The sequence below is a fragment of the Triturus cristatus genome, chromosome 12, assembly GCF_964204655.1.
Source record: "Triturus cristatus chromosome 12, aTriCri1.1, whole genome shotgun sequence".
Classification (NCBI taxonomy): domain Eukaryota; kingdom Metazoa; phylum Chordata; class Amphibia; order Caudata; family Salamandridae; genus Triturus; species Triturus cristatus.
The window spans coordinates 197,568,404-197,594,370 of record NC_140595.1 but is presented as its reverse complement, the minus strand read 5'-3'; the positions used below and the strand labels follow the sequence as shown (position 1 = coordinate 197,594,370).

At 49.6% G+C, this 25,967-nt stretch overlaps 1 protein-coding gene across 4 annotated transcripts in view; it reads right to left on the bottom strand.

Annotated features, from left to right (window-relative positions):
- Positions 1-18,910: 18,910 nt before the first annotated feature.
- VAC14 (VAC14 component of PIKFYVE complex) overlaps positions 18,911-25,967 on the bottom strand; it is a 1,500,963-nt gene continuing 1,493,906 nt past the window's right edge. For all 4 annotated transcript variants that reach the window (XM_085639779.1, XM_085639781.1, XM_085639778.1 and 1 more), the window contains exon 20: positions 18,911-20,498. In XM_085639779.1, coding sequence (XP_085495905.1) covers positions 20,336-20,498 — 163 coding nt within the window. In that variant the 3' untranslated portion in view covers positions 18,911-20,335. The remainder of the gene's footprint in view (positions 20,499-25,967) is intronic.

Sequence of the window (25,967 nt, the reverse complement as noted above, 5' to 3'; positions counted from 1 at the left end):
TGTGGTGGAAAGTTCTAGATTCTGCGTGGATCCACAAATTTCCACCCACCCTGCGTTCCCCAAAGTCTTACGAGAAAAATGGTACCTCATTTGTGCGGGTCGGCCTAGTGCCCACGACAGGAAACGGCGCAAAATGCAACGTGGTCACACCTCAATTTCGCAGTGAAAAATGACCCTTTTTTGGCAAAGTGCCTAGCTGTAGTTTGTGAACCCTAGCTCTGCCGGCACCTTGTGAAACCTAGCAAACCTATACATTTCTGAAAACTAGACACCCAGGGGAATCCAGGATGAGGTGACTTGACTGCCTCCCAGCAGGGTCTGTTACCCAGAATCCCTTGCAAACCTAAAAAACTGTCAAAAAAAACAAATTTTCCCCACATATCTGTGGTGGAAAGTTCTGGAATTTGCGTGGATCCACAAATTTCTACCCACCCCGCGTTCCCCAAAGTCTTATGAGAAAAATTGTACCTCACTTGTTTTCGTCGGCCTAGTGCCGCTGACCGGAAACGGCGCAAAACGCAACGTGGTCACACCTCAATTTCGCAGTGAAAAATGACCCTTTTTTGGCAAAGTGCCTAGCTGTCGGTTTTGAACCCTAGCTCTACCGGCACCTTGGGAAACCTAGCAAACCTATACATTTTTGAAAACTAGACACCCAGGGGAATCCAGAATGGGGTGACTTTGACTACCTCCCACCAGGGTCTGTTACCCAGAATCCCTTGTAAACCTAAAAAACTGTCAAAAAAGCCACATTTTCCCCACATTTCTGTGGTGGAAAGTTCTGGATTCTGCGTGGATCCACAAATTTCCACACACCCCGCATTCCCCAAAGTCTTACGAGAAAAATGGTACCTTACTTGTGCGGGTCGGCCTAGTGCCCGAGACAGGAAACGGCGCAAAACGCAACGTGGTCACACCTCAATCTCGTAGTGAAAAATGACCCTTTTTTGGCAAAGTGCCTAGCTGTAGTTTGTGAACCCTAGCTCTGCCGGCACCTAGGGAAACCTAGCAAACCTATACATTTCTGAAAACTAGACACCCAGGGGAATCCAGGATGGGGTCACATGACTGCCTCCCACCAGTCATGTGACCCCAAGTAGGGGTCTACTAGGGAGGGGTACCCCTTTCCAACGATAACTCTCCTGAGTTTCTACGTGCTCAGGGGGCTGAGATAGCCCCCTGAGCACGTAGAAACTGAAACTGAAATGAGCCACTTGGCTCATTTCAGTTTCACTGAAATTATGTCAGCGCGACGTGCGCGCCGATCGTCATTTCAGGAAAACCAGGGGGGGCCTCGGGAGCTGGGAAAGCTCTTCCCCCAGCTCCCGCGGCTATTTTAGCTTAAAGGGAATCCCTCTGGTGCCCGCACCAGAGGGATTTCCCACACGATGTTTCATGACGAGCTGGACTCGTCATGAGCACACGACCACTGTGTGCCATGACGAGTCCAGCTCGTCATGAGCATCGTAGGGGTTAATAGAAACCACCTTTGGTGATCAATAGACCCATGAAAGATTATCCATTTTGTCCAAAACTAGGAAAAAAACAAAAAACTCATTTCCTTGTGCAGGAGAATATAGAATGGAGAAAATATGGCAAAAAAGGTGCAGGGTAAAAATATGAAACTAAAGTGAGTAAAATGTGGTTCTAAAACAGTCTATTTTTATATTACAGGAAGAGACGTGAAGCAATCACGAGATGAGCAAGTTCCGAACTGAGAACACACTCCTCAACAAACGAAGGAGCTCAGCAATTAGATATGTATAAGTGTGCTACAGGATACTAAAGAACTGTGTATTCTACCTGCACCCAGAACTATGGTTCTTTAAATACCTTCTTTTCTTTTCACTATAGCAGAATACCGGGAAACAAAGTGTTAAGCCACGCTGTAATACCCAAGAGAAACAATGTTGCAAGCTGACGAGGGAGCTCCGAGGATACTCTACGCCCCGGAAGAATAATCGTCAATCTGGAAACCGAATGAACTGCAAGGATGCCAGGACACAAGAACATCTCTTCTCCCCGGCGTCGAATCAGGAAATGCAGGTAAGTGATCGGACAAGCGGGGAAATATACGGGCGGCCTGGCGGGGTCCGTGACATAATGCAAAGCACATTTCCCTTGCGTACCCGTCCCTATGAAGACCTCAAGCGCCGCCTCCAGCAGCTGACGGGAGTCGGCAGGCGGGGCTTGCGCAGGAGGCAGCGGGCAGGCTCAAGAGTGCTGCTATGGACTGCGCCGCACGACAGTACACCGCCCCTTAAGACCCCGCCCCGAACAGGTTTAGGCTTATTGTGATAGCGCCTATGAAACAACCGCACTAAGCGGGGAGCATAAACATTAGAAGCAGGCTCCCAAGACCGTTCGTCAGGCCCCTAACCCTTTGAGTGAATCAAATACTGGAGCCTACGCCGTACTCTACAAGAGTCCACAGTATAGGCCACTTCATACTCAGGTTCATCGTCCACCAGAACAGGGGGAGGGTGAGCACGAATGACAGTACCAGGGGTCACAGGCTTCAGTAAAGACACATGAAACACAGGATGGATTTGCAAGGAGTCAGGCAGATTGAGCATAGGGACCAATAGCGCGAGGTTTAAATTTGCTTGTCCCCTTGACCTTGATGTTCCTAGTAGATAATAGACTTTGTCACCAACTGCATAATTAGGAGGTGGTCTCCTATGTTGATCAGCATCATCCTTAGGACCCAGGGCCCAGGCACCAGGACCAAGGCCTCAAGCCCAAGGACTCACGGCCCAGGACCCAGGCCTCGTGACCCATGACCCAGGCCTCGTGACCCAGGAGCCATGACCCAGGCCTCATGACATTGGACTAAAGAACCAGGGCTCATGACTCAGGCCCCAGGACCCACACAACAGGTTCCAGGACCCAGGACCCAGGCCCAAAGCCCAAGGACTCAGTACCTAGGACCCATGACCCACGCCCCAGGATCCAGGCACCAGGACCCGGGACCCATGACCCAGCCCCTAGGACTCAGGACCTAGGACCCAGGAATTAGTACCCGGGACCCAGGCCCCTGGACCAAGGCCCCTGGCCCAAGGACTCAGGACCCAAGACCTGTAATCCAAGATCCAGGACCCAGTACCCAAGCACCAGGACCCAGACCCCATGACCCAGACCCCAGGACCTAGATCTATGGCCCCAAAACCCAGGAACAAGGACCTAGGCTGCAGGACCCAGACAACAGGACACAGTACCCATGACTAAAGCTCCAGGACCTAGGACCCAGGAACAAAGGCCCCAGGACCCTTGACCAAGGCCCCAGTTCTGAGGACTCAGGGACCAGGACCCAGAGCTTAGGACCTTGACGCAGGCCCCAGGAGCCATGACACAGGCCCCAGGACTCATAAACCATGACCCAGGGTCCTGGCCCAAGGACCCAGGACCCAGGCACCAAGACCCTGCACCGATGACCCAGGCCCCATGTCCCAGGACCCAGGAGCCATGACCCAGACCGCAGTACCCAGGCCCCAGGACACAGGACTCACTACTCAGGACCCAGGCATCAGTACCCAGGACCCATGACCCAGCACCTAGTCCCTAGGTCCCATGCCAAAGACTCAGTATCTAGTACCCATGACCCACACCCTAGGACCCATGCCCCAGGATCCAGGACCAAGGACCCGGGACTCAGGTACCAAGACCCAGTCCCTAGGACCCAGGCACCAAGACCCAGGACCGATGACCCAGGCCCCAGGACCTAGGATCCAGGCCCGGGACCCAGGAGCCATGACCCAGGCCGCAGTACCCAGTCCCCAGTCCCCAGTCCCCAGGACTAAGGACACAGGACTCACAACTCAGGCCCAGGACTCAGGACCCAGGCACCAGTGTGAGAAGTTGCCCTGGTATATGCTGTCCACTAGTTATAGTGGGCACCTTGTTCCAGTCCAAACAATAGGTTTAAAGACAACCTTTATTGAAAGCTATCCTAGTGGTAGCTATGGAGAGCAGCCTTCAGGCTAAGTCTGGAAGGAGTGTAAAGCAGCTTGATTTACCAGATTATAACCTCTTGAATTACTAAATGCAAGGAGAACCAAACAATGTATATATATAAAATATATGTATCTATTTCTAAACACTCACTATTAATCTCTTTATAAGATTAGAGTCCAAGATACACAATAATACAGTTCTAAAACGACAGTAAATAGCACAATATACAATGGGCCCTAGGGGCGGACCAAACCATATATTAAGAAAGTGGTATAAGAACCACGACTTGACTAGGCACAGTGCCTAGAGCACGTAGAATCGCTGGGACCCCAACGAACCACCCAAGGTAGTGACACCGGAGACCCACGGGGGACGCGTGCAGTTTGAGAACACAGGCGCGAGCCCCATACTATTCTATGGGAAAGTCACGGTTGGAATTTTAGAAGTTAAGGACACTTAGGAGAGGACTTTGAGCAAACCCCTTTAGACTTAGGGAGTTCTAGGGTCAGCACCCACGGGAGCACCGTAGTACTCGAGTTACCTCACCCAGGGAAGCCGGGTGCATAGGTGTCAAATGGTGTCGGGAATCGTCGTTGATTTCAATGGTGATGTGCTGCAAAGTGCTGCTGCCAGGAGAGAAGTGTCCGGGGTGATCCAAGCTTGGATCGAAGATCAGAAGAACCTGAAAGCAGAGGGGACAGCGTCTGGGTCACTTGCCAGTGACCAGGGGCACGATAGACGAATGCCCACTGATGTCGGGTGTTTCAGGCCCGAAGAGGTGAAGCTTGACTCTGCAGCCACGAGGACCAGGAGGCATCGAGGACAACCAGGAGCTGGATTCGAGCTGTCCCACGAAGGATGTCGAGTGCTGCGGTGTCGGTGCCCGGATTGGACCCAACAAGCCTTGGCAACAGCCATCCACGCAGGAAGGGAAAAGATGCTTCGGTGCAGACCAGCCTTCACAGGGACCCACCAGTCGACGGACTAGGGATCGCGAAGGGATCTCGAGAGAAAACCCAAAGGGCCAGCTCACGGAACACTCGTGGAGTGTAGGCGGGCAATCTTCGGTGCAAATGCTGCTCGGGGTCAGGTCTACAAGTAACCCAAAGCTCAGCTGTAGGAGTCGTTGGAAAGCTGATGCTTCTGCAAATGGTCGCGGTGTCAAGGGGTTCGGGTTGCACGGTCTTCCACGAGGGATACAGGCCTCAGAATTGCTGTCATGGGTCCCGTGGCCTGGGTCACTGGGCTTTGGTCGTGAAGCCCAGGTCCTGGTGCCTGGGTCTTGGGTCCTGGGGGCGTGGGTCTTGGGTCATGGGTACTGGGTTCTGGCTCCTGAGTCCTTGGGCCTGGAGCCTGTGTCCTGGGGCTGGGTACGGAGTCCTGGGTACTATGTCTTGGTGCCAGGGTCCTGGTGCCAGGGTCCTGGGGCGTGCATCAGAGGGCCTGGGTCATGTGTCCTACATCCTGAGTCTGTGGACCTGGTGACTAGGTACTGGGGCCTGGGAACTAGGCACTGGGTCCTGGGTGCTGGGTCCTGTTGCCTGGATCCTGGGGCATGGACCTAGGGTCATGAGTCCTGGGGCCAGGGTCATGAGTCCTGTGTCCTGAGTACTAGGGCCTAGGTCATGGGTCAAGGGTCCTGGGCTCTGGGTCCTGGCCCTGAGTCCTGGGACCTGTGACCTTGGTCATGGGTCTTGGTGCCTGAGTCCTGGGCCCTGGGTCCTTTGTTCCTGGTCCTAGGTGCTGGAGCTTTGGTCATGAGTACTGGGTCCTGTTGTCTGGGTCCTTGCTTCCAGACCCTGGGTCCTGCAGTTTAGGTTCTGGGGCCAGGGATATAGGTCCTGGGTTCTGGGTCATGGGTCCCGGGTTGTGGGGTCTGGGTCCTGGTGCTTGGGTACTGGGTCCTGTGTTTCTGGCCTGGGTCATGGGTCCTGGGTCCCAAGTCCTGGGTCCTGAGTACTGGGTCATGGATCATGGCGCCTGGATCCCTGAGTACTGGGGCCTGGGTCATGGCGCCTGGGTCAAGGGTCCTGGCCTCTGTGTCCTGGGCCCCAAGTCTTGGGACCTGTGGCCTTGGTCAAGGGTCCTGGTGTTTGGGTCCTTTGTTCCTGGGTCCTAGGTCATGGAGATTTGGACATGGGGACTGGGTCCTGTTGTCTGGTTCATGGGTCCTAGCTCCCAGGGCCTGGGTCCTGCAGCCTAGGTCCGGGTTCCTGGGGCCAGGGATCTAGGTCCTGGCGTCTGTGTCCTGTGGCCTGGGTCCCGAGACGTGGGGTCTTGGTCCTGGTGCTATCCTCCAGAGCAGAAAGTCCAGGATATTCAGGTTATGATTCCGATGTTTCAGCCTCTATCCCGAAGTTTTGTGAGACTGACTCTGAGACTTTTGGACCTGATGGCCTCCTGCATCCTTTTGGTGAAGCATGCCAGGTGGCGTATTCAGGCTCTGCAGTGGCACTTGAAGTTCCAGTGGGCACAGCATCAAGGAAATCTCACCGAAATGGTCCAGATCTCGGAGGGAACTGTGAAAGATCTGCAGTGGTGGTTGCCGAACGGTGATTGGGTCAACAGCAGACCCCTCTCCCTTCCCCAACCAGATTTCACAGTCGTGACAGTTGCGTCACTTCTGTGATGGGGCAGCCATCTGGGAGAAGTGGAGATCAGGGAACTCTGGTCTCCGGCAGAGTCGGAGCTCCAAATTAATTTGTTGGAGCTTCGAGCGATTTGATTGGCATTGAAAGCATTTTTTCCCTCTGTCAAGGGGAAGTTAGTGCAGGTGTTCACAGACAACACCACCGCCATTTGGTACTGCAACACACAGGGCAGGGTGGGATCGTGGACCCTTTGTCGAGAGGCCCTGTGTCTCTGGACATGGCTTGAACAGCGGGGCATAACCCTGGTGGTTCAACATCTGGCAGGTTCTCTAAACGCCAGGGCAGACAACCTCGGCAGTCGATGCCTAGCGGATCACAAATTGCATCTCCAGTCGGAGGTGGCGCAAGGTCTCTTTCAGCAGTGGGAAGAACCTAGGTTAGATCTGTTCGCCTCCAAAGAGTACACGCAGGGGGAGATTTACAAAAAAGTCACGCAACGCAGGGCAGCCCCCCGGCGAGGCTGTGATGCGTTGCGCGCGACAGGGAGGGAGCAGGTTAGCGCCATATCTTCAAAGAGATGTCTCTCTCCTTCCCTTTCCCTTGCACCAGCGCTGATTACAGCTGCCGTGCGCCATGCACACACCTTAACGCCGCAGCACTAAAGTGTGTACATGAGTCCAACATAGGTTTTCTACATGAAGGGTGCTCTTCCTGTACAAAATACTATGCTCGACACAAGGGAAAGCTTTTCCCACTTTGTATACCTGCTACACATTGGGAAAAGGAAGGAAAAATGAAAGCATTTCTTCTTTCTTGCGCCTAGTTGAAAAGGGCGCAGTTTTCTCACGCTAAACCCAATCTACTGTTTTTAGTAAATTGGGTTTAGCGTGAGAAACCTTGGGTGGTTCCATGGGAACGCCCATGCACCACCCTTGGTACACTACACCCCCATGGTGCAAAGTAACGCGAAGTAGCGCAATGCGCTGCTTCACATTACTTTTACGTGATTTCCAGTGCTAATCAAGTTTAGCGCTGGAAAGTTAATTAGGAAAAAAATATTTTGCACCATTTTGCTTCACTTTTGTGACGCAAACACAGCGCAAAATCTTGGTAAATCTCCCCTTCAGTGTCAGCAATACTGCGAGCTGGAGTTTCCAAGGTGGCTATCGCTCGGCGAAGCCTTTCGTCGCAAATTGATCTCAGGCCTGCTGTCCGCCTTTCCGCCCATACCACTCCTGCCCAGGGTTCTGGCTAAGCTCAGAAACAACCAGGCCCAAGTCATTCTTGTGCCTCCAGACTGAGTGAGGAGAGTCTGGTATCCAGAGCTTCTGAAAATGAGCATCGATCCTCCGCTCAGTCTGCCCCTTCGGGGGGATCTTCTGTCGCAGCAGCAGGGGAGGGTCCTCCACCCAAACCTGTCACCTCTGCGGCTCCATGCGTGGAGATAGATGGCGACAGTTGATGGCTTGTGACCTTCCTCCCGAAGTATGCAACGTTATTTTGCCGGCCCGGCAGCCCTCCACAAAGACAGTATACGCCTGCTGTTATACTGTACAGAAAAGTCTATTGACCCTCTTTCTGCTTCTCTTTCCACTGTTCTTCTATTCATTTTAACCCTTGCCCAGCATGACTGTGCGTTGGGTACTCTCAAGGGTTATCTTTCTGCTCTATCCGCTTTTTTTGCGCTGCCAGACAAACCCTCTCTCTTTCGGTCTCCTATTGTACATAGGTTTCTAAAAGGGCTGACACGCTTGTTTCCGCCCATGTTATGTTAATTTGGTCCTCACCTTTCTTATGTGTGCTCCCTTCGAGCCTTTACACAATTGTCCCCTCCGGCTGCTTACCATCAAGACAGCTTTCTTAGTGGCGATTACTTCTGCCCGGAGGATGAGTGAATTGCAGGCGCTGTCTTGCACACCTCCCTACATGATGTATTTTCCAGACAAAGTGGTGCTTCGCACCCGGGCTTCTTTTTTGCAGAGGTTTTGACCCCATCCCATCTGGGTCAATCCATCACGCTGCGCACCTTCTTTGCTCCCCCGCATCCCTCTAAGGAAGAGGTGCGTCTCCACCGACTGGACACAAAAAGAGTGTTGTCATTCTACCTTGGCTACACTAAAGAGTACTGGGTGGACGACCAACTCTTTGAGGGGTACGTCGGAGCTAAGAAGGGGCGGGCAGTGCAGAAAAGGACCTTTCACTGGGTCGTTCTCTGCATTAAGATCTGCTATGCCCTGGCTAAGAAGCAGCCCGCTGAGGGATTAAGCACCCATTCCACCAGGGTAAAGGTTGCGACCAATGCCTTGGCTCGGGTGTCCCAGTCCTGGTCATCTGTCAGTCAGCAACGTGGGAATCTTTGCAGACATTTGCCAAGCACTACTGCCTGGACAGTCAGGTCCACAGGGACGGGCATATTGCCCATTCGGTCCTGCAGAACTTCCAAGTTTAAGGTATAGATGCACACCTACCGCCGGGATGGTTTGGCTTGTGTATCTAATTCAAAGGTAAGGAATCTGCAGCTAGAAGTCTCTATCAGATGAACAAGTTACTTACCTTCGGTAACGCATTATCTGGTAGAGACTCTATCTAGCTGCAGATTCTTTACAGCCCCACCCATCTCTCTCCGCTTTACGGACTAATTTTGTAGGGCCAAGGTTACTCATCTTTTCAGGGCCCTAGTTTTGCACATGACTATATCAGTTAATTTGTGGCTCTGTGCTTCTGGCACGGAAAAAACAAAAAGTACTGACGTCCAAGCGCCTGGGTGGCACCTATATAGGTACAGTGATGTCATAACAGGCGCTGCCGACGACGTCAAGCGGAACTGAATAGAGCCACCCGACGGTGCGTGCAAGGGTTATTGCTCAGCAAAGGTTTCCGGATCCAGCCTGACGCCTGGAAAATTCAAAGGTAAGGAATCTGCAGCTAGGTAGAGTCTCTACCAGATAATGCGTTACCGAAGGTAAGTATATTGTTCAACAAAGCCATCATACTCACAGGTTTTAAGTGTAGGTAAGTTGTTGTGTTGTATATCTGGATGTAATTACATCTCAGAGAGAACCCAAAATACTGGTCAGGTAGCACACTATGGGAATCACAGAACTTTATTTTACGTGTTCCTTTTTAAAGAGTCCCACATTTTTCATCCCACTTAAAGACCTGTCTTCACATATTTATATATGATTGATTACGATCAGCAGATGTGGGTCCTTCCCGAAGCCTGGGTAGAGCAATTTCTTCCAAAATTGATGCTGCATGCAGTGCAAACACACACTGTAAAAGGCTAAAGTTGTTGTGGTCTACAATTTGCACATTAAAGTAACTGTTGAACATATTAATACAGTAAGATATAGGGCAGTTTTTTATGTGTTTAATATTTCAAAACTATACGTTCCCACTGCTTTATATGCCTTGCTTTATCACTAAATTAATTTGCTTCAAAATGCACCATTTGCCTTTTTTCAGTTTTTTCTCTGGAGGAGGATCCACTCTAGACTCCACGTTTGTCCATTAAGCTTGCCCGCGTCGCTCACTATATAAGTCATACCAAACTTTCATGCCCAACCAATTTCAAATGTCACCAGCCGCCACTGATGGGAAGAAAGCAAATTTTGTGTGAAACACAGTGGCAACATTTGAGTTGTGAAATTACTCATGTTAAATTGCCTGAAATAATGTAAGTATGGAAAAAAATCAAAAGACATACTGATAATTGCATAGTACAGTCCTCCAACACACAATCAAAAACACAGGGAGAACCTGCTTTGTGGCCAGGACAGGCATTTGTAAAAGAATGCAGGCAAATCCTCCTGACTGCTTGGAAGGTTATTGACTGATTACAACTGATGAGCCAACCTTAGAGGTGCATCTGAAAAACTCTCCTTCACAATAATAGACAAACCTTCAACTGGACAAAGGCAGATACTTCTCAGAGCTAGGATTGGTAAGAGCACTGGTACCAGAGACCAAAGAAATGTGGAAGCTGTCACTGTGTGACCCAGTTTAGTGACCATCCCTTTTGCAAGTTAATAGACTGTGCAGAAGACCCCAGCACAGCGTAAGGCAGACTGAGACATTACAGGTCTGGGGGGAAAATAACAGTGTTGGACTAGTGCTTCTCTTTGGAACCAATGACTTATTAGCAGCATCTGAGGTGAACAATGGACAATTCTGCTGTACAGTGCAGCAAAGGGACTTATTCACTTTTTCCAAGATGGAAATGAACCAGATGTGGGACAATGCCCTCTGCTAGTTGAGATGTAACTGTTCTGCAGTTCCTTAGTTCAGGAGAAGACAACATACCTATTTGAGTTGGAATATGATTCTTTAATAGGTCCTTCTTATACTACATAGAGTCTTTGAAAGATCTTCAACAGTCTACAAACCGAAGAGGCACCAGAAACCATATGGATGAAACAGAATATGGTATCAATAACCTGGCGGGTGAGAAACATAGGAACAAGTTACTTACCTGCAGATTCCTCACCTTTTGAATCTTACCAAAGCATCAGACTGGAAACTTTTGAACAGTACTTCTGGCACTGGTAGGTGGTGCCATACAACTCCACACTGATGCCATTCAATTCTGGAAATGACACGCTGGCCTATTTGGGTGCCACCCTTCTGCACAGACGTCAGTTGCTTTCGAGGTGGTTCGTGCCCTCAGATGCAGAGCCTGAGCAACAAAATGCCTTTGACCAGTGTGCAGATTCTTAGACTTGGAATTTTATGGCTGAGTAGAGCCCAGTCACAAATGTGGGAGGATGGGAGGGTTGGTGAGGAAATCTGCATGCCAACACAGCGGTAGCAGCTTTGACCCTAGTGTAATGGGCTCACAGACCTTCTGGAGGCTGTTTATTGTTTGACAGTGGTTAGCAAATATTGCTGCAGTCTGATCCAACAGGAGATGGTCCTTTTCTGCAAAGCCTTGCCTTTTTCTGCTCCAGCGAACCCCACAAAGAACTGATTGTCCTCCTGGTGTTCTTTGGTACTATCGCTGTAAAAGCTCAGCACTTTTTCGGGGTCCAAGTGATGGAATGTCTCTTCCTCTTTACAGGGGTTAGCCAGAGCATAGAACGCTAGCAGGATGATGGTTTGACCAACGTGAAATAGCATCACAACGTATGGTAAGACGGATTCTTACATCTGCAAAACTAGTTAGTCTGGGAAGATTGTGGTGCATGGGGGGTCAACAAGGTAAGTCTTAAGCTCACTCACTTTCTGCAATGACGGCAACACCATCTTGAGGGTGACACATCACAAGGGATAGCTGTGAAGTGGCTCAAAGGGACTGCCCATCAAATATGTGAAGAACAAGTTAAGGTCCCACTGAGACATGATGAACGGAGACAGAGGAAACAAGGGTTGGAAACCTTTCAAATAGACATCACAACCAGTGACTTGAATAATGAGAGCTGGACCGGCAACTGTAACAGCCGAAAGAGACGAAAGGTACCTCTTAACTGTGCCCAAAGTAATGCCTTGCCAGGCAATACACAAAACAAAGAACAGAACATCAGATAATTTGGCCTGAAAGGGGGCAATCTGGCATGTGCCGCACTAAACCATAAACTTGTCCCAATGACCGGCATATACAGTTTTTGTTGAGGGATGCCTGGCTGCCAAGATGATGTCAACCACCTATGGAGGAAGGTTGAAGATGTTCAACTGTCAGCACTCAATCTCCATGTGTAGAAAAGTGCCCTTTTTTGCCTGATATCTGATGCAACCCGACTTGATGTGCCCTGGATCCCTGCCAATCAGGTACCCAGGGCCTGTGTTCTTTACCAAAACTGTACCTTTGCATCCACAATTGGCACATCCCTGGCCACAGGCAAGCCCCTTGTAAGAGGTACCAGGGGTACCAAGGGCACTGTGACCAAGGTAGGCCTTTAAGTGCTGCAGCACCTATTTTGCCACCCTTAGAGGCCCTGCACCTTAACCCACACACTCTGCCACTGCAGGCTGCATGTTTTGGTGCAGGGAAAAGTGAAGAGTCGACATGGCACACATCCCTTCGTGCCATACCTGCAATCCACTGCTTAAGGCCTAGGCAAGTCACCTCTCTAGCAGGTTGCACCAGTCCTAAGTTGCGAGTACAGAGGCATGAGCCCTGTACCCCTACAGTGTCTAAGTCCATTCTTAGATATTATAAGTGTAGTAAAGCCATAAAAAGTATATGGTCTGGGAGTTGGTCACTACGGACTCCACAGCACCATAATGGCTTTACTAAGAACTGGAAAGTTTGGTAGCACAATTCTCAGCACATTAAACCCACACTTATGCCAGAGTGGGATTTAATGTAAAATGCACTCCAAGGTCATCTTAGAGATGCTCCCTGAAGATTGACCCCACCAACTGCCTCCCACCGTTTCTAGCTCCCACTCTGGGCGGGAGAATTGGCAGGAAATCCAAGCCAAGGAAGAGAGGTGTGTCCATCTTTGCCAACCCCACCCCTCAGGTGAGGGAGGCGATAGGAAGTACACATCTCAGTCCTCTCCATCTTGAAGATGAGGCAACTCAGCCAATTAGGAAGAGGCTCATGCCCCCTCCCAATGGAGGGGGGCAAAATAGGGGGTGTACCCACCCCAAGGAAGGAACCCATTGGTCCCGACCTGCACAACGCTTCAACGCCCCTAAATTTAGTATCTAGGGGTGACCCTGAACCTTGCCTCCTCATATCCGAGGAAGAAAGAACGACCGAAGAGCCATGCTGACCCAGGAAGGAACCGAGGAAACCAAATGACTTGGCTACAGCCCTGTCCCGACCACGAGCTTCCTACAGCAAAGAAACCAGCGTGTCCAGCAGCAGCAAACCTCCAGAGCCCAGATGTCCTGTCTGGCACTCCACTAACGAACTCTGTCTCCCATGAGCACCGGATTTGCTCAGACAAGACTAACCTCCAGAGTCCGAACTCTGTTGACTCAGCGATTCTGCACCACTCTACACCTGGCCGCCACGGTCTGAGACCGAGTGGCCCAATACCCCCAAGAGGTCCCCATGGCGATCTTAACTTGGGATCCGGTGACCCCTGACCTCCCTCAAGCTTCGAAACCAAACCTGCAACCTTTACTTGAAAGATACCCCCGACCGTTAAAAGGCAGTAAGATGACATCCCCCTTGACCGAAGCGGTCCAGAGAGCCCGACCGCAACTGACCGACTGACTTCGACCGATTGCAGCCCAAGGAAATCGACGTCAGAAGACACCCCAGCCCCCGACACCCCACGGCCTTGGGGCCATCCAACAGTGTCCAGGCATCCTACCAGATCCCAATTTGTCGCCCCACTTGTTGGTCACCTTCAAGAAGTCTCCTTGACTGAGCTTGCAGCCTCTTCCGAAACCGAGTGTCTACATTGGGAAACACAGGGTCCCCGATGTCTGCTTTGCATCCTGCACCCGGCCGCCCCAGTGTCGCTGGTGGTGAAGTTTGTGTGTTGCTCATTGGCCCCTACAGTGCCGACCTTAACCCTAGGAGCTTTGCTTCCACACCCAAGAGGCCTGCTTGCCAGCAGTCCCTAAACCAAAGGCCCCTTTAGCCCCGTTGGTTAATGTTGGGTCTCTGCACCCGGCCGCCCCAGTGCCACTGGTGGTGCAACTCGAGTGCCCATCTGGACCTTGGGGAACCTTGGTCCTAAACTCCAAAACCCACCTACATAAGTCGAGTACTTACCCCAAAGACCAATAACCATTTTTCCTCCCGCAGAGATTCATCTGATTAGATTTTAGGTCAAAAATTTGTTTTAAGTATACCGCATGGGTAAAAGTGAATACTATTCCAAATTATACAAAGTTGTGCTTATCTTGTGTTTAAGAATCCCAAGGTGTGGTATCTAGGCATGCCACCCCCAATACTCAAAGTAATCTTAAAGTACCAAAAAGTAATTACTGTGTAATTCTTCCTGCATTTTAAAAGTATTACGAACCTGTAACTGTTGACTTCACAAATACAACTGCATTCTTTAAACAGTCATGCAATTAAGAATGTATATTACCTACCTGTACCAAGTCTTGCTTGGTTCTAAAAATAAACCATACGTATACCTTTTTAGGTCGAGTCTGGGCAATGCATGCGCTGCACTGCTGTATGCTGTATTGGAGAATGGAATAGAAGCCCTGCTCACATTTGTCATACGCTTGTGTCATTGCTCTTCGAAAAGGCTGCCTTCTGATTTGTAAATAGGCTTGTTAGTCCCTCCTTAGTACTGGCTTGTCTTTATTTGTAACCTTCCATGAGGACTGGCCCTTTTACTTCGGTTGTTACATGGTTCGTATTTTTTAGTCTGTAAGCACTATTTTCTTTAATGAGTTTCTCCTACTGCAGGCACAACATGCTTTCCTGCAACATTCAGCACGCCATGCATGCTTTCACTTTCCGAGCAGCCCGGACAATGGCGGCTGCTTCTTTGAATAGGTCTCGCATTTACAAGTAGTGTACACACTATACCTCGCTTTGTTATAGTATATACAGTGCCAGCTTCCTACAGCATGCATGAAGGTGGAGCTTGGAAAGGACCTGGTGCAGAACCCTGCCCTGTTGTTGCTACAGCAGATCCTCCTGCAGGGGCAACCTCATCGGAAGAAAGATGCTGAAGACCAGGAATTCAGTGTACCATACTCTCCGTGGACAATCTGGAGCCACTAGGATGACTCGGGCCCGGTGGTTCTGATCTTGTTGAGAACTTGGGGCAGGAGTGGTATCGGCGGGAAAGTATGCAGAAGTCCTGAGTTCTGCTCTAAGCGGAATGCATTCCCTAGGGAGTGGCTCCTTGGTAACTTCAGGATGTAGAACTACTGACATTGCGCAGTCTCAGCAGTGGAGAACAGATAGTCATGGTTATTCCCACTTGTGGAAAAGACTTGCTCCACCTCCAGGTGCAACTGTCACTCATGATCCATTGGGCGTCGATGGCTGAGCTAGTCCGCCTGGTCATTTGAAGATCCTTCCAGGTGGCTCAGCACCAGGAAGATCCCTTGATAGCCAGCCATTTCCAGAGGCGTACTGCCTCCTGGCACAGAGTCCAAGATCCTACACTGCCCTGCTTGTTGCAATACCACATGGTGATGGTGTTGTCCATAAGCACCTGCACCAGCCTCCCTTTGATGGATGGAATGAAGACTTTCAACTCCAAGATGATGGCTCTCAGCTCCAGGGCGTTGATATGGAGCCAGGCCTCCACAGGAGACCAAAGGCCTCTAGTCACCACCTCTCCCAGATGGCTGCCCCAACCCAGAAGGGAAGCATTGGTCACCATTGTCAACGTTGGGAGCAGTAGGGAGCGGGATCAGCCTCAGGCCCATTTATCGTCCAGTAATCCCCACTGCAGATCATTTGCAGTCTCCTCTAAGATCTGGGCTTTGTCAGAGAGGTCCCTTTGATGTTAGGCACTTTGAGACTTCAGATCCCACTGCAGAGCCTGCATATGCCACCTTACATGCTTGAGCAGCAGGATGCAGAAGGCCATCAGTTCCAGTAGCCTCAGAGTCAACCTCACTGAAATCCAGGATATAGGCTGAAAGATCGGGATCATAATCTGAATGTCCTGGAATCATTGTTCCATGGGAAAGTCACAAAATCAAATTGTGTCCAGAATGGCTCAGATGAAGGGGAAGTGTCTGAGAAGGAGTCAGGTGTGACATTGGGGCAGTGATAGTAAACCTGAAAGAGGGCAGGAGGTTTGCCCTAGTCTGGAGGTGGTTGATGGCTGCCTGGGGCAAGCCCATCTTTACTAGTCAGTCGTCGAGGTAGGGGAAGACTGGAATCCGTGATCAGGTGTGTTGCTACCACCGCCATCACTTTTGTGAATACCCATGGGTCGCTGGTGAGACCAAAAGGTAGCACAATGAACTGAAAATGCTCCTCTCCCACCACTGACTGCAGGTTGTGCCCATGGGCCTACTGGACAAGTATATAGAAATAGGCATCCTGCAAGTCCACCGCCACCATTCAGTCTCCAGGGTCGAGGGCAGTCAAGACCCAGGCAAGTGTGAGCATCTTGAATTTTTCCTTCCAGAGGCAGGTCTAAAGTAGTGCCAAGGCCTCTGTGCTTCCTCGGCTACAGAAAACAGCAGAAATAACCACAACCTACTTCTTGAGTAGGCACTCTCTTGATGGCCCTTTGGGCGAAAGGGCCTGCACTTTCTGCCATTAAACAGATAGATGGTCCACTGTCAGTCGCTCTAGGGATGGTGGAAGGTGCAGCCATGTGGCAATGATGCACTCCACATGGGCATAAGTTAAGAAGCACTGTCCACAGTGGCCAGTCAATGGGGTGAGCAGAGGCCTGACTCAGAGAAAGTATTAAGGCTAATCATACCAATTTTCCCTGTGCTATGGTTGCCCCATCTCATGGCGTGCATTGTAATCATTGACCGAATCTGTGCCAAATAAGGAATGCAGCATATGTATTCTTCCTTGTGGGGGTGGCAAATCAAGCGAGGGAGGTGAGAACTTAGAGAGTACAATGGGTACCTTGCCATCCGGTGTCAAAGGAGTCGATGCAGTGGGAACAAGAGTGTCCAATGTGGTGACAGAAACTGAGTTAGAATGGGAACCAGAGGATGCCCAGTGGTGGATTCAGAGGTCCTACTGGCTCTTAGGGCTAACCCATTGGCTGTGTCCCATTTGAAAGACATCGCCGCTCCTTGGGGTCCAAAGGTGCGCCCGATGGATTGGGTGGGGATCCAGAGAGTCAGAGCTTGGCCTCAGGAGATCTTTGGTCTCCGTTGGTGTCGCAGACAGCCCTGAAAGCTCTGGTTGTACTCGGACAAGTTGTGGGAAGGACATGGACGCGGATCGACTCTGGGAGCGTGATCGAGAGGTATGGTGATGCCCTCATGCCTTCTTAGATGTGTGTGAGTGGTCAGAAGGTGTCGAGCTTCACTTGGATTTTCCGTGTTTTTTTCTTTGACTAACAAGAAAACTTGGATCATGACGATGACTGACCCTGGGAACGACTACTGAGACTTCCGGACCGACCCTTCAACGTGGACTGGTCCTGTTGCAGAATCTTTCAGTGCTTGGTGACAGAGATTTGCCCCGCAGTCTTGCATGGCCTTCGGGTTCATAGACACGCAACCACTGCAGGCCTTAAAGGCGAGGCTCGACCACAGACAAATCTGATGAGGATCGGTCACAGACATTTGTTTGCGAAAGTGCATACATTGATTAAAACTTGTTGTTTTGGGAGGTGACATTTCCTTTGCACACTGTACTTTTTATATTTTTTTTATGAGGTAAACGGGACTCAGAGATGAGAGATAGCACACGATTAGCGTATTGCGGTGCAGAAAAAAGGAACTGACGTCAGTGCACAGGAGTGGCACCTATATAGGTCACACATGTCATTTCTGGAGCAAAAAGGCATCAGTGCAGAGCCGCACGGCATCACCTACAGGCACACAGAGGTACTGCACAAAACTTTCCAGATCCAGTCTGGCACCTGGGAAATATTCAAAAGATGAAGAATCTGCAGTTAGAAGTTTCTATCACTAAAGCTCCTTTTCAAAGACTTGCGCTTCCCAAAAACAAATCTTTGTGGCATTAAGAGCCTTGCCCAGTAAGGTGCTGAAGAAAATTGCATGGCTGGTTGGGTCTGTGACCTGAAGCAGCTCTTGGGATGCATGTTTGTCTGCATATAGGCAAAATAGAACATAAGGCAAAGGCTAAAAATACAGTATACCATATGAAGGTAATGGAATGTCTGACTCCATATAAGAAAACAAGAATACAGAACATAGCAAAGGAATGCATCAGGCAAATGGAAGATATAGGATGAGGCTCTGGTGAATTGAAGGGAAGACTGTGTGACACTAATCTTAGTACTATTTCATTACGTCTAGTGCCATATACTGTGTAGCACGAGGGGGTCTCTCAATATCAACATATGACCATAGACGCTCAAACAACATTAAAAAAAAGTAGACTTTGTATAACTACTGTAGGGTTTGTGAACCTTAATGCTGCCTCTAAATACCTCCACCAATGTTACCTTTAATGTTAAACAGGTGTGCCTCACCCAACTTAGTTTTGCATCTCACTCCTACCTGACCCTCTGAGAACTATGTTTGTGTGCCTCACTCCTGGATCACACACAACTTTGCATCTACACCTTAATAATTGCAATACACAGCTAATCCTTTGTAAACCAATAATAAACCTTATGGAGATTGCCAGACTGTCAAATGTATCTAAAAGCTGATGCTGACACATTCTGAGAGTTGAATCCCAGACAACAAAACAATTCGGCACACATCACCATTGTTCACCACCATCTTGACATCAACACAGCTGTTTCCCATTGCTGCCCTGCTCTTGTAGTTTGCATGTCACAATATGATATTTCAGAAAGGACAATACTAGAAAATATGTTGTAATAAACCATTATTTATTGATTGATGGGTTGTGAAGACTCTTGCAATGCAGATGCAACCATCTCTTAGAACATTACTCAGGAAAAATCTTTTCTTCAACACACAAAAGGTGGGGAATATGTGTGAGAGAATGAAGGGAGTGATGGCTACTGAATCGTTTGACAAGGAGCTTTGAGGTGTACAGGGCCACTGGGATACAACAGATCACATAAACGACATACACAAAGATGAATGTTGCTAGCGAGGCCATCTTTGCCAAAGCCACAAAGTGTTCCATTAGAAAGAAACAAGTCCAAATCAGGACTATTGAAAGGTGTCAGACTAATTCTCATTCATCTACATTCGCATAAATCCACTGATGATCGAACACGGACTATTCGAGAGCAAATGCTTATGATAGAAGGCAAATATAACAAGCGACTGAAACATTTAACGAAAATAAGCTCGTCGGTGGAAAGAAGTTATAGAGCGCTTCCTTCAAGGACCTACTCGGCATCCTGTGGTCATCACAGGAGCGCAGAAGCAAAAGGATTGCTCATCCCAGTATTTGTAGGGCAAGATGGAGGTTTGGACCCTAGCTTTCAAGAGCCTAGAGACACTTTCAGTGTCTCATAAGCTTGATCAGCAGATTCAACACTGCGACTGGCGATGTTCATTATTCACTTTACACACTTACACACTCTATACATACTTATTTTAGCTACATTTTCTCCATCTGTATGTTTGTCTCATCACTACCCTCAATGCCCATTGTTGGCTCTTCCAGTGATTTCTAGACTCACTACCTATTTTACCTGGTGTCCTGGAATTGCTTGTGTTCCCACCAGTAGGTTTGTTGTCTGTTCTCAATGTCTTCTCTAGTCTTGCTCACTGTGAGTGTCCTGCCTGCTCATGTCTGCTCTGCAGGTATCACTATACTATCTACCTAGGGACCTGGACTAATTGTTTCCTCTCCTTGAATGGCTGACCCTTTGATTGAGGATGTGCCAGGTGCTATCCAAGAGACCAGGAACATATTGATTCCTCTGTGCGAGCTGCATGGCTGTGCATGTGGTACAGAGTATACTTGACCATGCGGCATGAAAGTGCGCGTTTTGCTCCCTTGTGGATCATTAGTGGTTGTGCTTCTGGTTACTTTGCATGATCCAGGCTCCTTTTCTGTGAAAGCGAAATCTGACTGCTGGCAGATGTGCTTCATAATCATGCCTAAATGTCATCGAAATTCTAATTTGGATGCTTATTCGTGCTTTGCCTCTCCATACTTCATTTGTGGAAACAACTTCTTGACCTTCTTGGGTGCCTGAGCATGCCTGTTCCCAGGAAAAAGTGCTGTTGACTCCTGTGAAAACACTTCATGATCACGCATGCTCTTTCTGAAATTGCTAGTCTTTTGCATCTGTGGAGTTGGGGGTCGTCATTCAAAGGCCCAGTTTTTTGTCCAGATGATCTCCTCGACCGATGCGCTGATGCCTCACTTCCAGGTGCTTGTTCTGAACATTCTCAAAGTGTTGTAGGAGTTCCAGGTAATCAACGTTGAGGGAATCAGGTGGCTTTGAATTTGAGGGACCTTTTTCAGTGTGCCTGCGAACAAACAAAAAAATGTGAACCAACTATAAAGCAAGTTGTCGCATATATTTCATGTTCAACTTCATTTGGCAAGTAGTCAAAAATACTTTTTGAACAAATAGGTTGTTTATGCCAACCTATTACTATACAGGCATTTCAGCCTTTGTGGATTATCCTCCTTAAATTAGTTCATTTTTATAAAGCTATGAGCATACCGGTTCCAAGACAAGCCAATAGCCTTAGGAACAGCTGGGGACCCCAACATGCAGAAAAGGTTGCGGTGTGCCAGGGCTGGGTGATGACAAAATGCCCCTTTGTCTAGGGCAGTTAAAATGTGTGCACCTGATTACAAGTTAATACTTACCCACCAAAGGTATTGGTACAAATTAAACTAGGCTCTGTTTAATGCTGCCAGTGTGCACACTACTAGTGTAATAATCTGTGGGTGCATTTACCACTTGATAGAAAGGTGCGAGCTACCACATGTTAGGAAGTGAGCTGCTCAAGAGAGGTAGCCGGCAGAACTTTTCTTTTAAAAGAAAACTGGAAAGTGCTGGATTTGATGAGGTGTGGGACCTTCCCAAAGTTTACGTTCTTTTAAAGAGAAGTGTTTATTTCCTTGACACACAGTTTAGGAAGCGGGTCCATGAATAGGAGCTGGATACTAAAGAACAAGTTACTTACCTTTCGTAACACCTTATTTGGTAGTGACTCTATCGGGCCTCAGATTTCTTACCTTAGATTTATCCCCAGTCATCAGACTGGATCCGGAAATATTTTTGGGAGCAGCACCCCTGTGCGCAGGAAGGTGTTGTAGTTCAGCTCTGCATGGCATCGTCGGCGCCAGAAGTGATGTGCGCGCTGCCTATATTGGCGCCACCCCAGCACGCTGACGTCCGATTTTTTGCGACTTTCAACGCCCGTAGCGCAAGCCGTGTAGAACACTGACCACTGGTCTGGAAAACTAGGGTTCTGAAAGTAGAAAGCCCTGTCCCTAGAAATCCGCTTGGAGAGCGTGAAGAATGGGTGGGTCAGTAAGAAATCCGCAGCTAGATAGAGTCTCTGCCAGATAAAGCGTTACCAAAGGTAAGTAACGTTTTCTTCTAATAGAGACTTCTAGCCGCAGATTTCTTACCTTAGAATAGATACCCAAGCAATACCATCTCTGGGGATGGGTCTGTGAACCCATTTCATACGAGAAAGTACTGCAGGACCGAACAGGCAAATGCCCTTCCCGACAGACCTGACTGTCCAGGCAGTGCTGCTTTGTGAACATGTGCAAGGAGGCCCACGTTGCTGCCTGGCAGATGTTCAGTGCCCGAAATCCACGTGCTAACGCAGAGGTCGCAGCTTTTTATCTAGTGGAATGAGCACGAAAACCCTTGGGTGGTGGCCTTTTAGACAATGCGTAGCAGATCTTGATACAGAGCACAATCAGTCTGGAGATGGTATGCTTCGGCATGGCCTGTCCTTTCTTCGCTTCAACATACCCGACGAAGAGTGGGTCTTCCACCCGGAACTCTCGTGTTCGGTCAAGGTAGAACGACAATGCTCTTTTTGGGTCCAGCCGGTGAAGTCACTACTCTTCCTTGGAGGGATGCGTCAGAGCATAAGAAGTAGGCAGAGTAATAGATTGGCCTACGTGAAAAGTTATAACCACTTTAGGTAGAAAGGAAGCTCTTGTACAAAGCACCAGTTTGTCAAGGTAGATGTTCAGGTACAGAGGCTTGGATGACAGAGCCTGAAGTCTACTGACCCTCCTGGCAAATGTTATAGCCACGAGAATTGCCATTGTGATGGTAAGGAGCCTGAGTGGACAAATGTGCAAAGGCTCAAAAGGAGCATACATAATCAAAGTGAGAGCGAGATTGATGTCCAACTGGGGTATAATGAAAGGGAAAAGTGGAAACAAATGTTAAAAACCTTTCAAGAACCCATTAACAATAGAGGTTTGAAGAGGGATGACTGGTCAGCCAACCACAAAAAAACAGAGATTGCTTTTGTGAGTGCCCAGAGCAAAGCCCTGCTGGACAAGAGAAAGGATAAAGAGGAGAACCTGAAAAAGGGGGGCAGAAAGGGAATCTACCTGTCTTTTGATACACCATGTCACAAATTTCCCCAACTGCAGGGGTATACCCTGTTTGTGGAGGGACGCCTGGCTTCCAAGATAAAAGTACAGACTTCAGGAGGAAGTCCAAATCTATCAACTGCCTCACCTCAATCTCCATGCAAGAAGGTGAAGAGTTGACAGGTTCAGCTGGAGGACTCTTCCCTGCTGCAGCAACGAAAGATCTTCCCGAAGGGGCAGTCTCATCGGAGGATCGATGGCCATGCTCAACAGCTTGGAATACCAAAATCTCCATGCCCAGTCCAGAGCCACAAGGAAGACTTGGGCCCGGTTGTTCCTGATCTTAAAAACTCTGTGCAGGAGTGATATGGGCGGAAAGGCGTATAGGAGGCCTGATCTCCAAATAGCATCTCTGAGCGAGAGCCACCCTGGAAACTCCAGCATGCAGAACTGTTGACATTTTGAGTTCTCTGCGGTCTCAAACATATCTAACCAAGGCTCTCCCAACTGCTGATAGAGACCCTGCACCACCTCCAGATGGAGACGCCATTCATGATCCAATAGGCATTTTTGACAGAGTTCGTTCACTATGGCGTTCAGAGAGCCCGCCAGCTGTTAAACCACTAGGGAAATGCCCTGATGTTCTAGCCATGTGCAGAGAAGCAGAGCCTCCTGAAAAAGAGTCAACAACCTCACCCGCCATGTTTGCTGTTGTACCACATGGCGGTGGTGTTGTCAGTGAACACTGGCACTAGCCTTCCCTTGATGGAGGGTAGAAAGGATTTCAATTCCAATCGGACCGCTCGGAGTTCCAACAGGTTGATGTGGAGTCCAGATTCTGCTGGAGACCAGTTTTCTCTAATCTCCACCTCTGCCATATGGCCGCCCCATCCCAAGAGTGACACATTTGTCACTACTCTCAGATCTGATTGGGGAAGGGATCAGGGTCTGCTACTGACCCAATTGCAGCTCATAATTCACCACTGCAGGTCATTTGCAGTTCTCTCCGAGATCTGGATCATGCTGAGAGGTTCCCCTGAAGCTGTGCACACTGGAACTTCATGTCCTACTGCAGAGCCCCCATATTACAGCGGGCATGTGTCACAAGCAGGATCCAGGAGTTCATGAGGCCCAGCAGCCTCAGAGTCAGTCTCGCCGAAATCTAGGATAGAGTATGAAACATCGGTATCATAGCCTGAATATCCTGGACTCGTAATTCGGAAGAGAAGCCCAAAACTGCACCGTGTCCAGAACGGCTTTGATGAAAGGGCGTGTCTGAGAGGGAGTCAGGTGTGACTTTGGCAGATTGATCGTGAACCCCAGTGAGTGCAGGAGGTCCCCGGTAGTCTGGAGGTGGGAGATAACAGCCTGGGGCGAGACCGCCTTCAACAACCAGTCGTCAAAAGCCTGGCCCTACTGATCTCCGCAGATGAGCTGCAACCACCGCCATTACCTTGGTGAACACCCAAGGGGCACTGGTGTGGCCAAAGGGAAGCACAGTTAACTGAAAATGCACGTAGCTCACTGTGACCCGCAGGATGTCGCCTGTGGGCAGGCAGGACGGGATAAAAAAGTATGCGTCATGTAAGTCCAACGCTACCATCCAGTCTCCCTATGGAGGGCAGACAAGACATTGAGCTAGCGTGGGCATTTTTAACATCTTCTTGAGGAAGAAATTGAGAAGGCACAGGTCTAGGATAGGACGAAGACCTCTGTCTTTTTTGGGCACCAAAAAGTAGCAGGAATAACAACCATGGCTTACTTCTGGTGTCAGCACCCTCTCTATGGCTCCTTGGCCAAGAGAGCCATCACTTTCTGGCAGAGAAGAGATTGGTGATCCTTGGTTAGCCTATTGCAAGTTGGAGGCATAAGGGGAGGGGTAATCACAAAGGGGAGGGACTAGCCCTTTCATACGATCTGCAAAACCCACCTGTTCGATGTTATGGACCGCAGTGGGGCAGGTGATGTCAAATCCTGCCACCCACTGGGTGCCCACGATTGTTAAAAGGGCAGATTATGAGCGTTTGGCGGCTGCAGCTGCTAGGGGGTGAAGGACTGACCCCACTGTTGCTGCCTAACCCATGGAGCCTGTGGGTACTGTGTGATTGGCCACACAGAGGCTGGGAAGCTTGCGCGCCACAGTGGCTGGGTAGGTACAGATGCGGCTGGAAGCCTCTCCCATGGCCAAGAAAGGTATATTGGAGGTGGTGAGGAGCCATGGAAAGGCCCAAGGACCTAGCCATAGCCCTGCTGCTCTTAAAGCTCTCCAGCACTGAATACGCTTGGTCTCAGAAGAGACAGGATACATCAAAGGGTAGGTCCATAAGTGATGCTTTGACATCCCCAGAAAAGCCAGTCTTCCTCAATCAGGTGTGCTGTCATAAAGCCACTGTCTATGAAAATGCTCTGCCCCGTAAGTCGGTCATGTCTAGTCCACATTGTATAATGAACTGCCCTGCATCCCTCCTATCGGCAAAAGCCTGGGAGAGTACAGCTCGGGCCTCCAGTAACGCTGCCAGCACCTGCAAAACCATTCCAACCATAGCATGGGAATAGCATCCCAAAAGGCACACGGTGTTCACAGACCGAAGTGCCAGGCTGATGGAAGAAAACATTTTCTTCCCTAAGGTATGCAGTCTCTTGGATTGCCGAACTGGTGGTATGGTTGGGAAAGCGCTAGGATTTATGTGGGAGGTGGAGGCTTGGAGCATCAAGCTCACTGTTCTGTTGTGTGAGGAAACTTGGGTCCCCTGGAGCGGGACAGTGGCAGCAGGCAATCGTCTTGTTCAAAGGAGCCCCTGTACCAGGCTTGGACCAAGTCCCAAGCAGGAAGTCACTAAGTGCCTCATTAAAAGGGAGAAGCAGTTCTGATGGGGACACTCCTGATTGAAGCACTTTTGTCAAGACATTTGCCTTGACTGCCACCAAGGGAAAGTTGAGGTGAAGGACCTCGGACACACTCCTCACCACCATTGCAAAGGAAGCTTCCTCCTCCGTAGCCATGGTCGGGGGAGAAAGCATGCCAGTATCTGGAGAAGTGTCCAGTTCACTGGCTTTACCCAGATCCTCGCCCAGTCCAAGGTGTCATAAGGCTGGTATTCCTCAGTGTTCAACGACCCCTCCCATTCCTCCCCGAGTCTATGCCTCCAGTCCGCAACGGGAGTCGGTGTTAGATGAAACCCCTCCGACTCCGTGTTGGACACAGGGATTAGAATGGGGCCGGTGGCGCCAGGAACATTGACATTGGGACTGGTGCTGGGGATGGTCGAGGTGGCATGACCAGCATCGAACCGGATCTAGGAATGGATCCTAGGGGCCTGACTGGTACCGGGAACGGAGCCTCCAGTGCGAAACCAGAAGAAGCCCCTGCTGAACTCTCGGGCCTAAAGGTGCTCCAGGGAGAACGGGCCTCATAA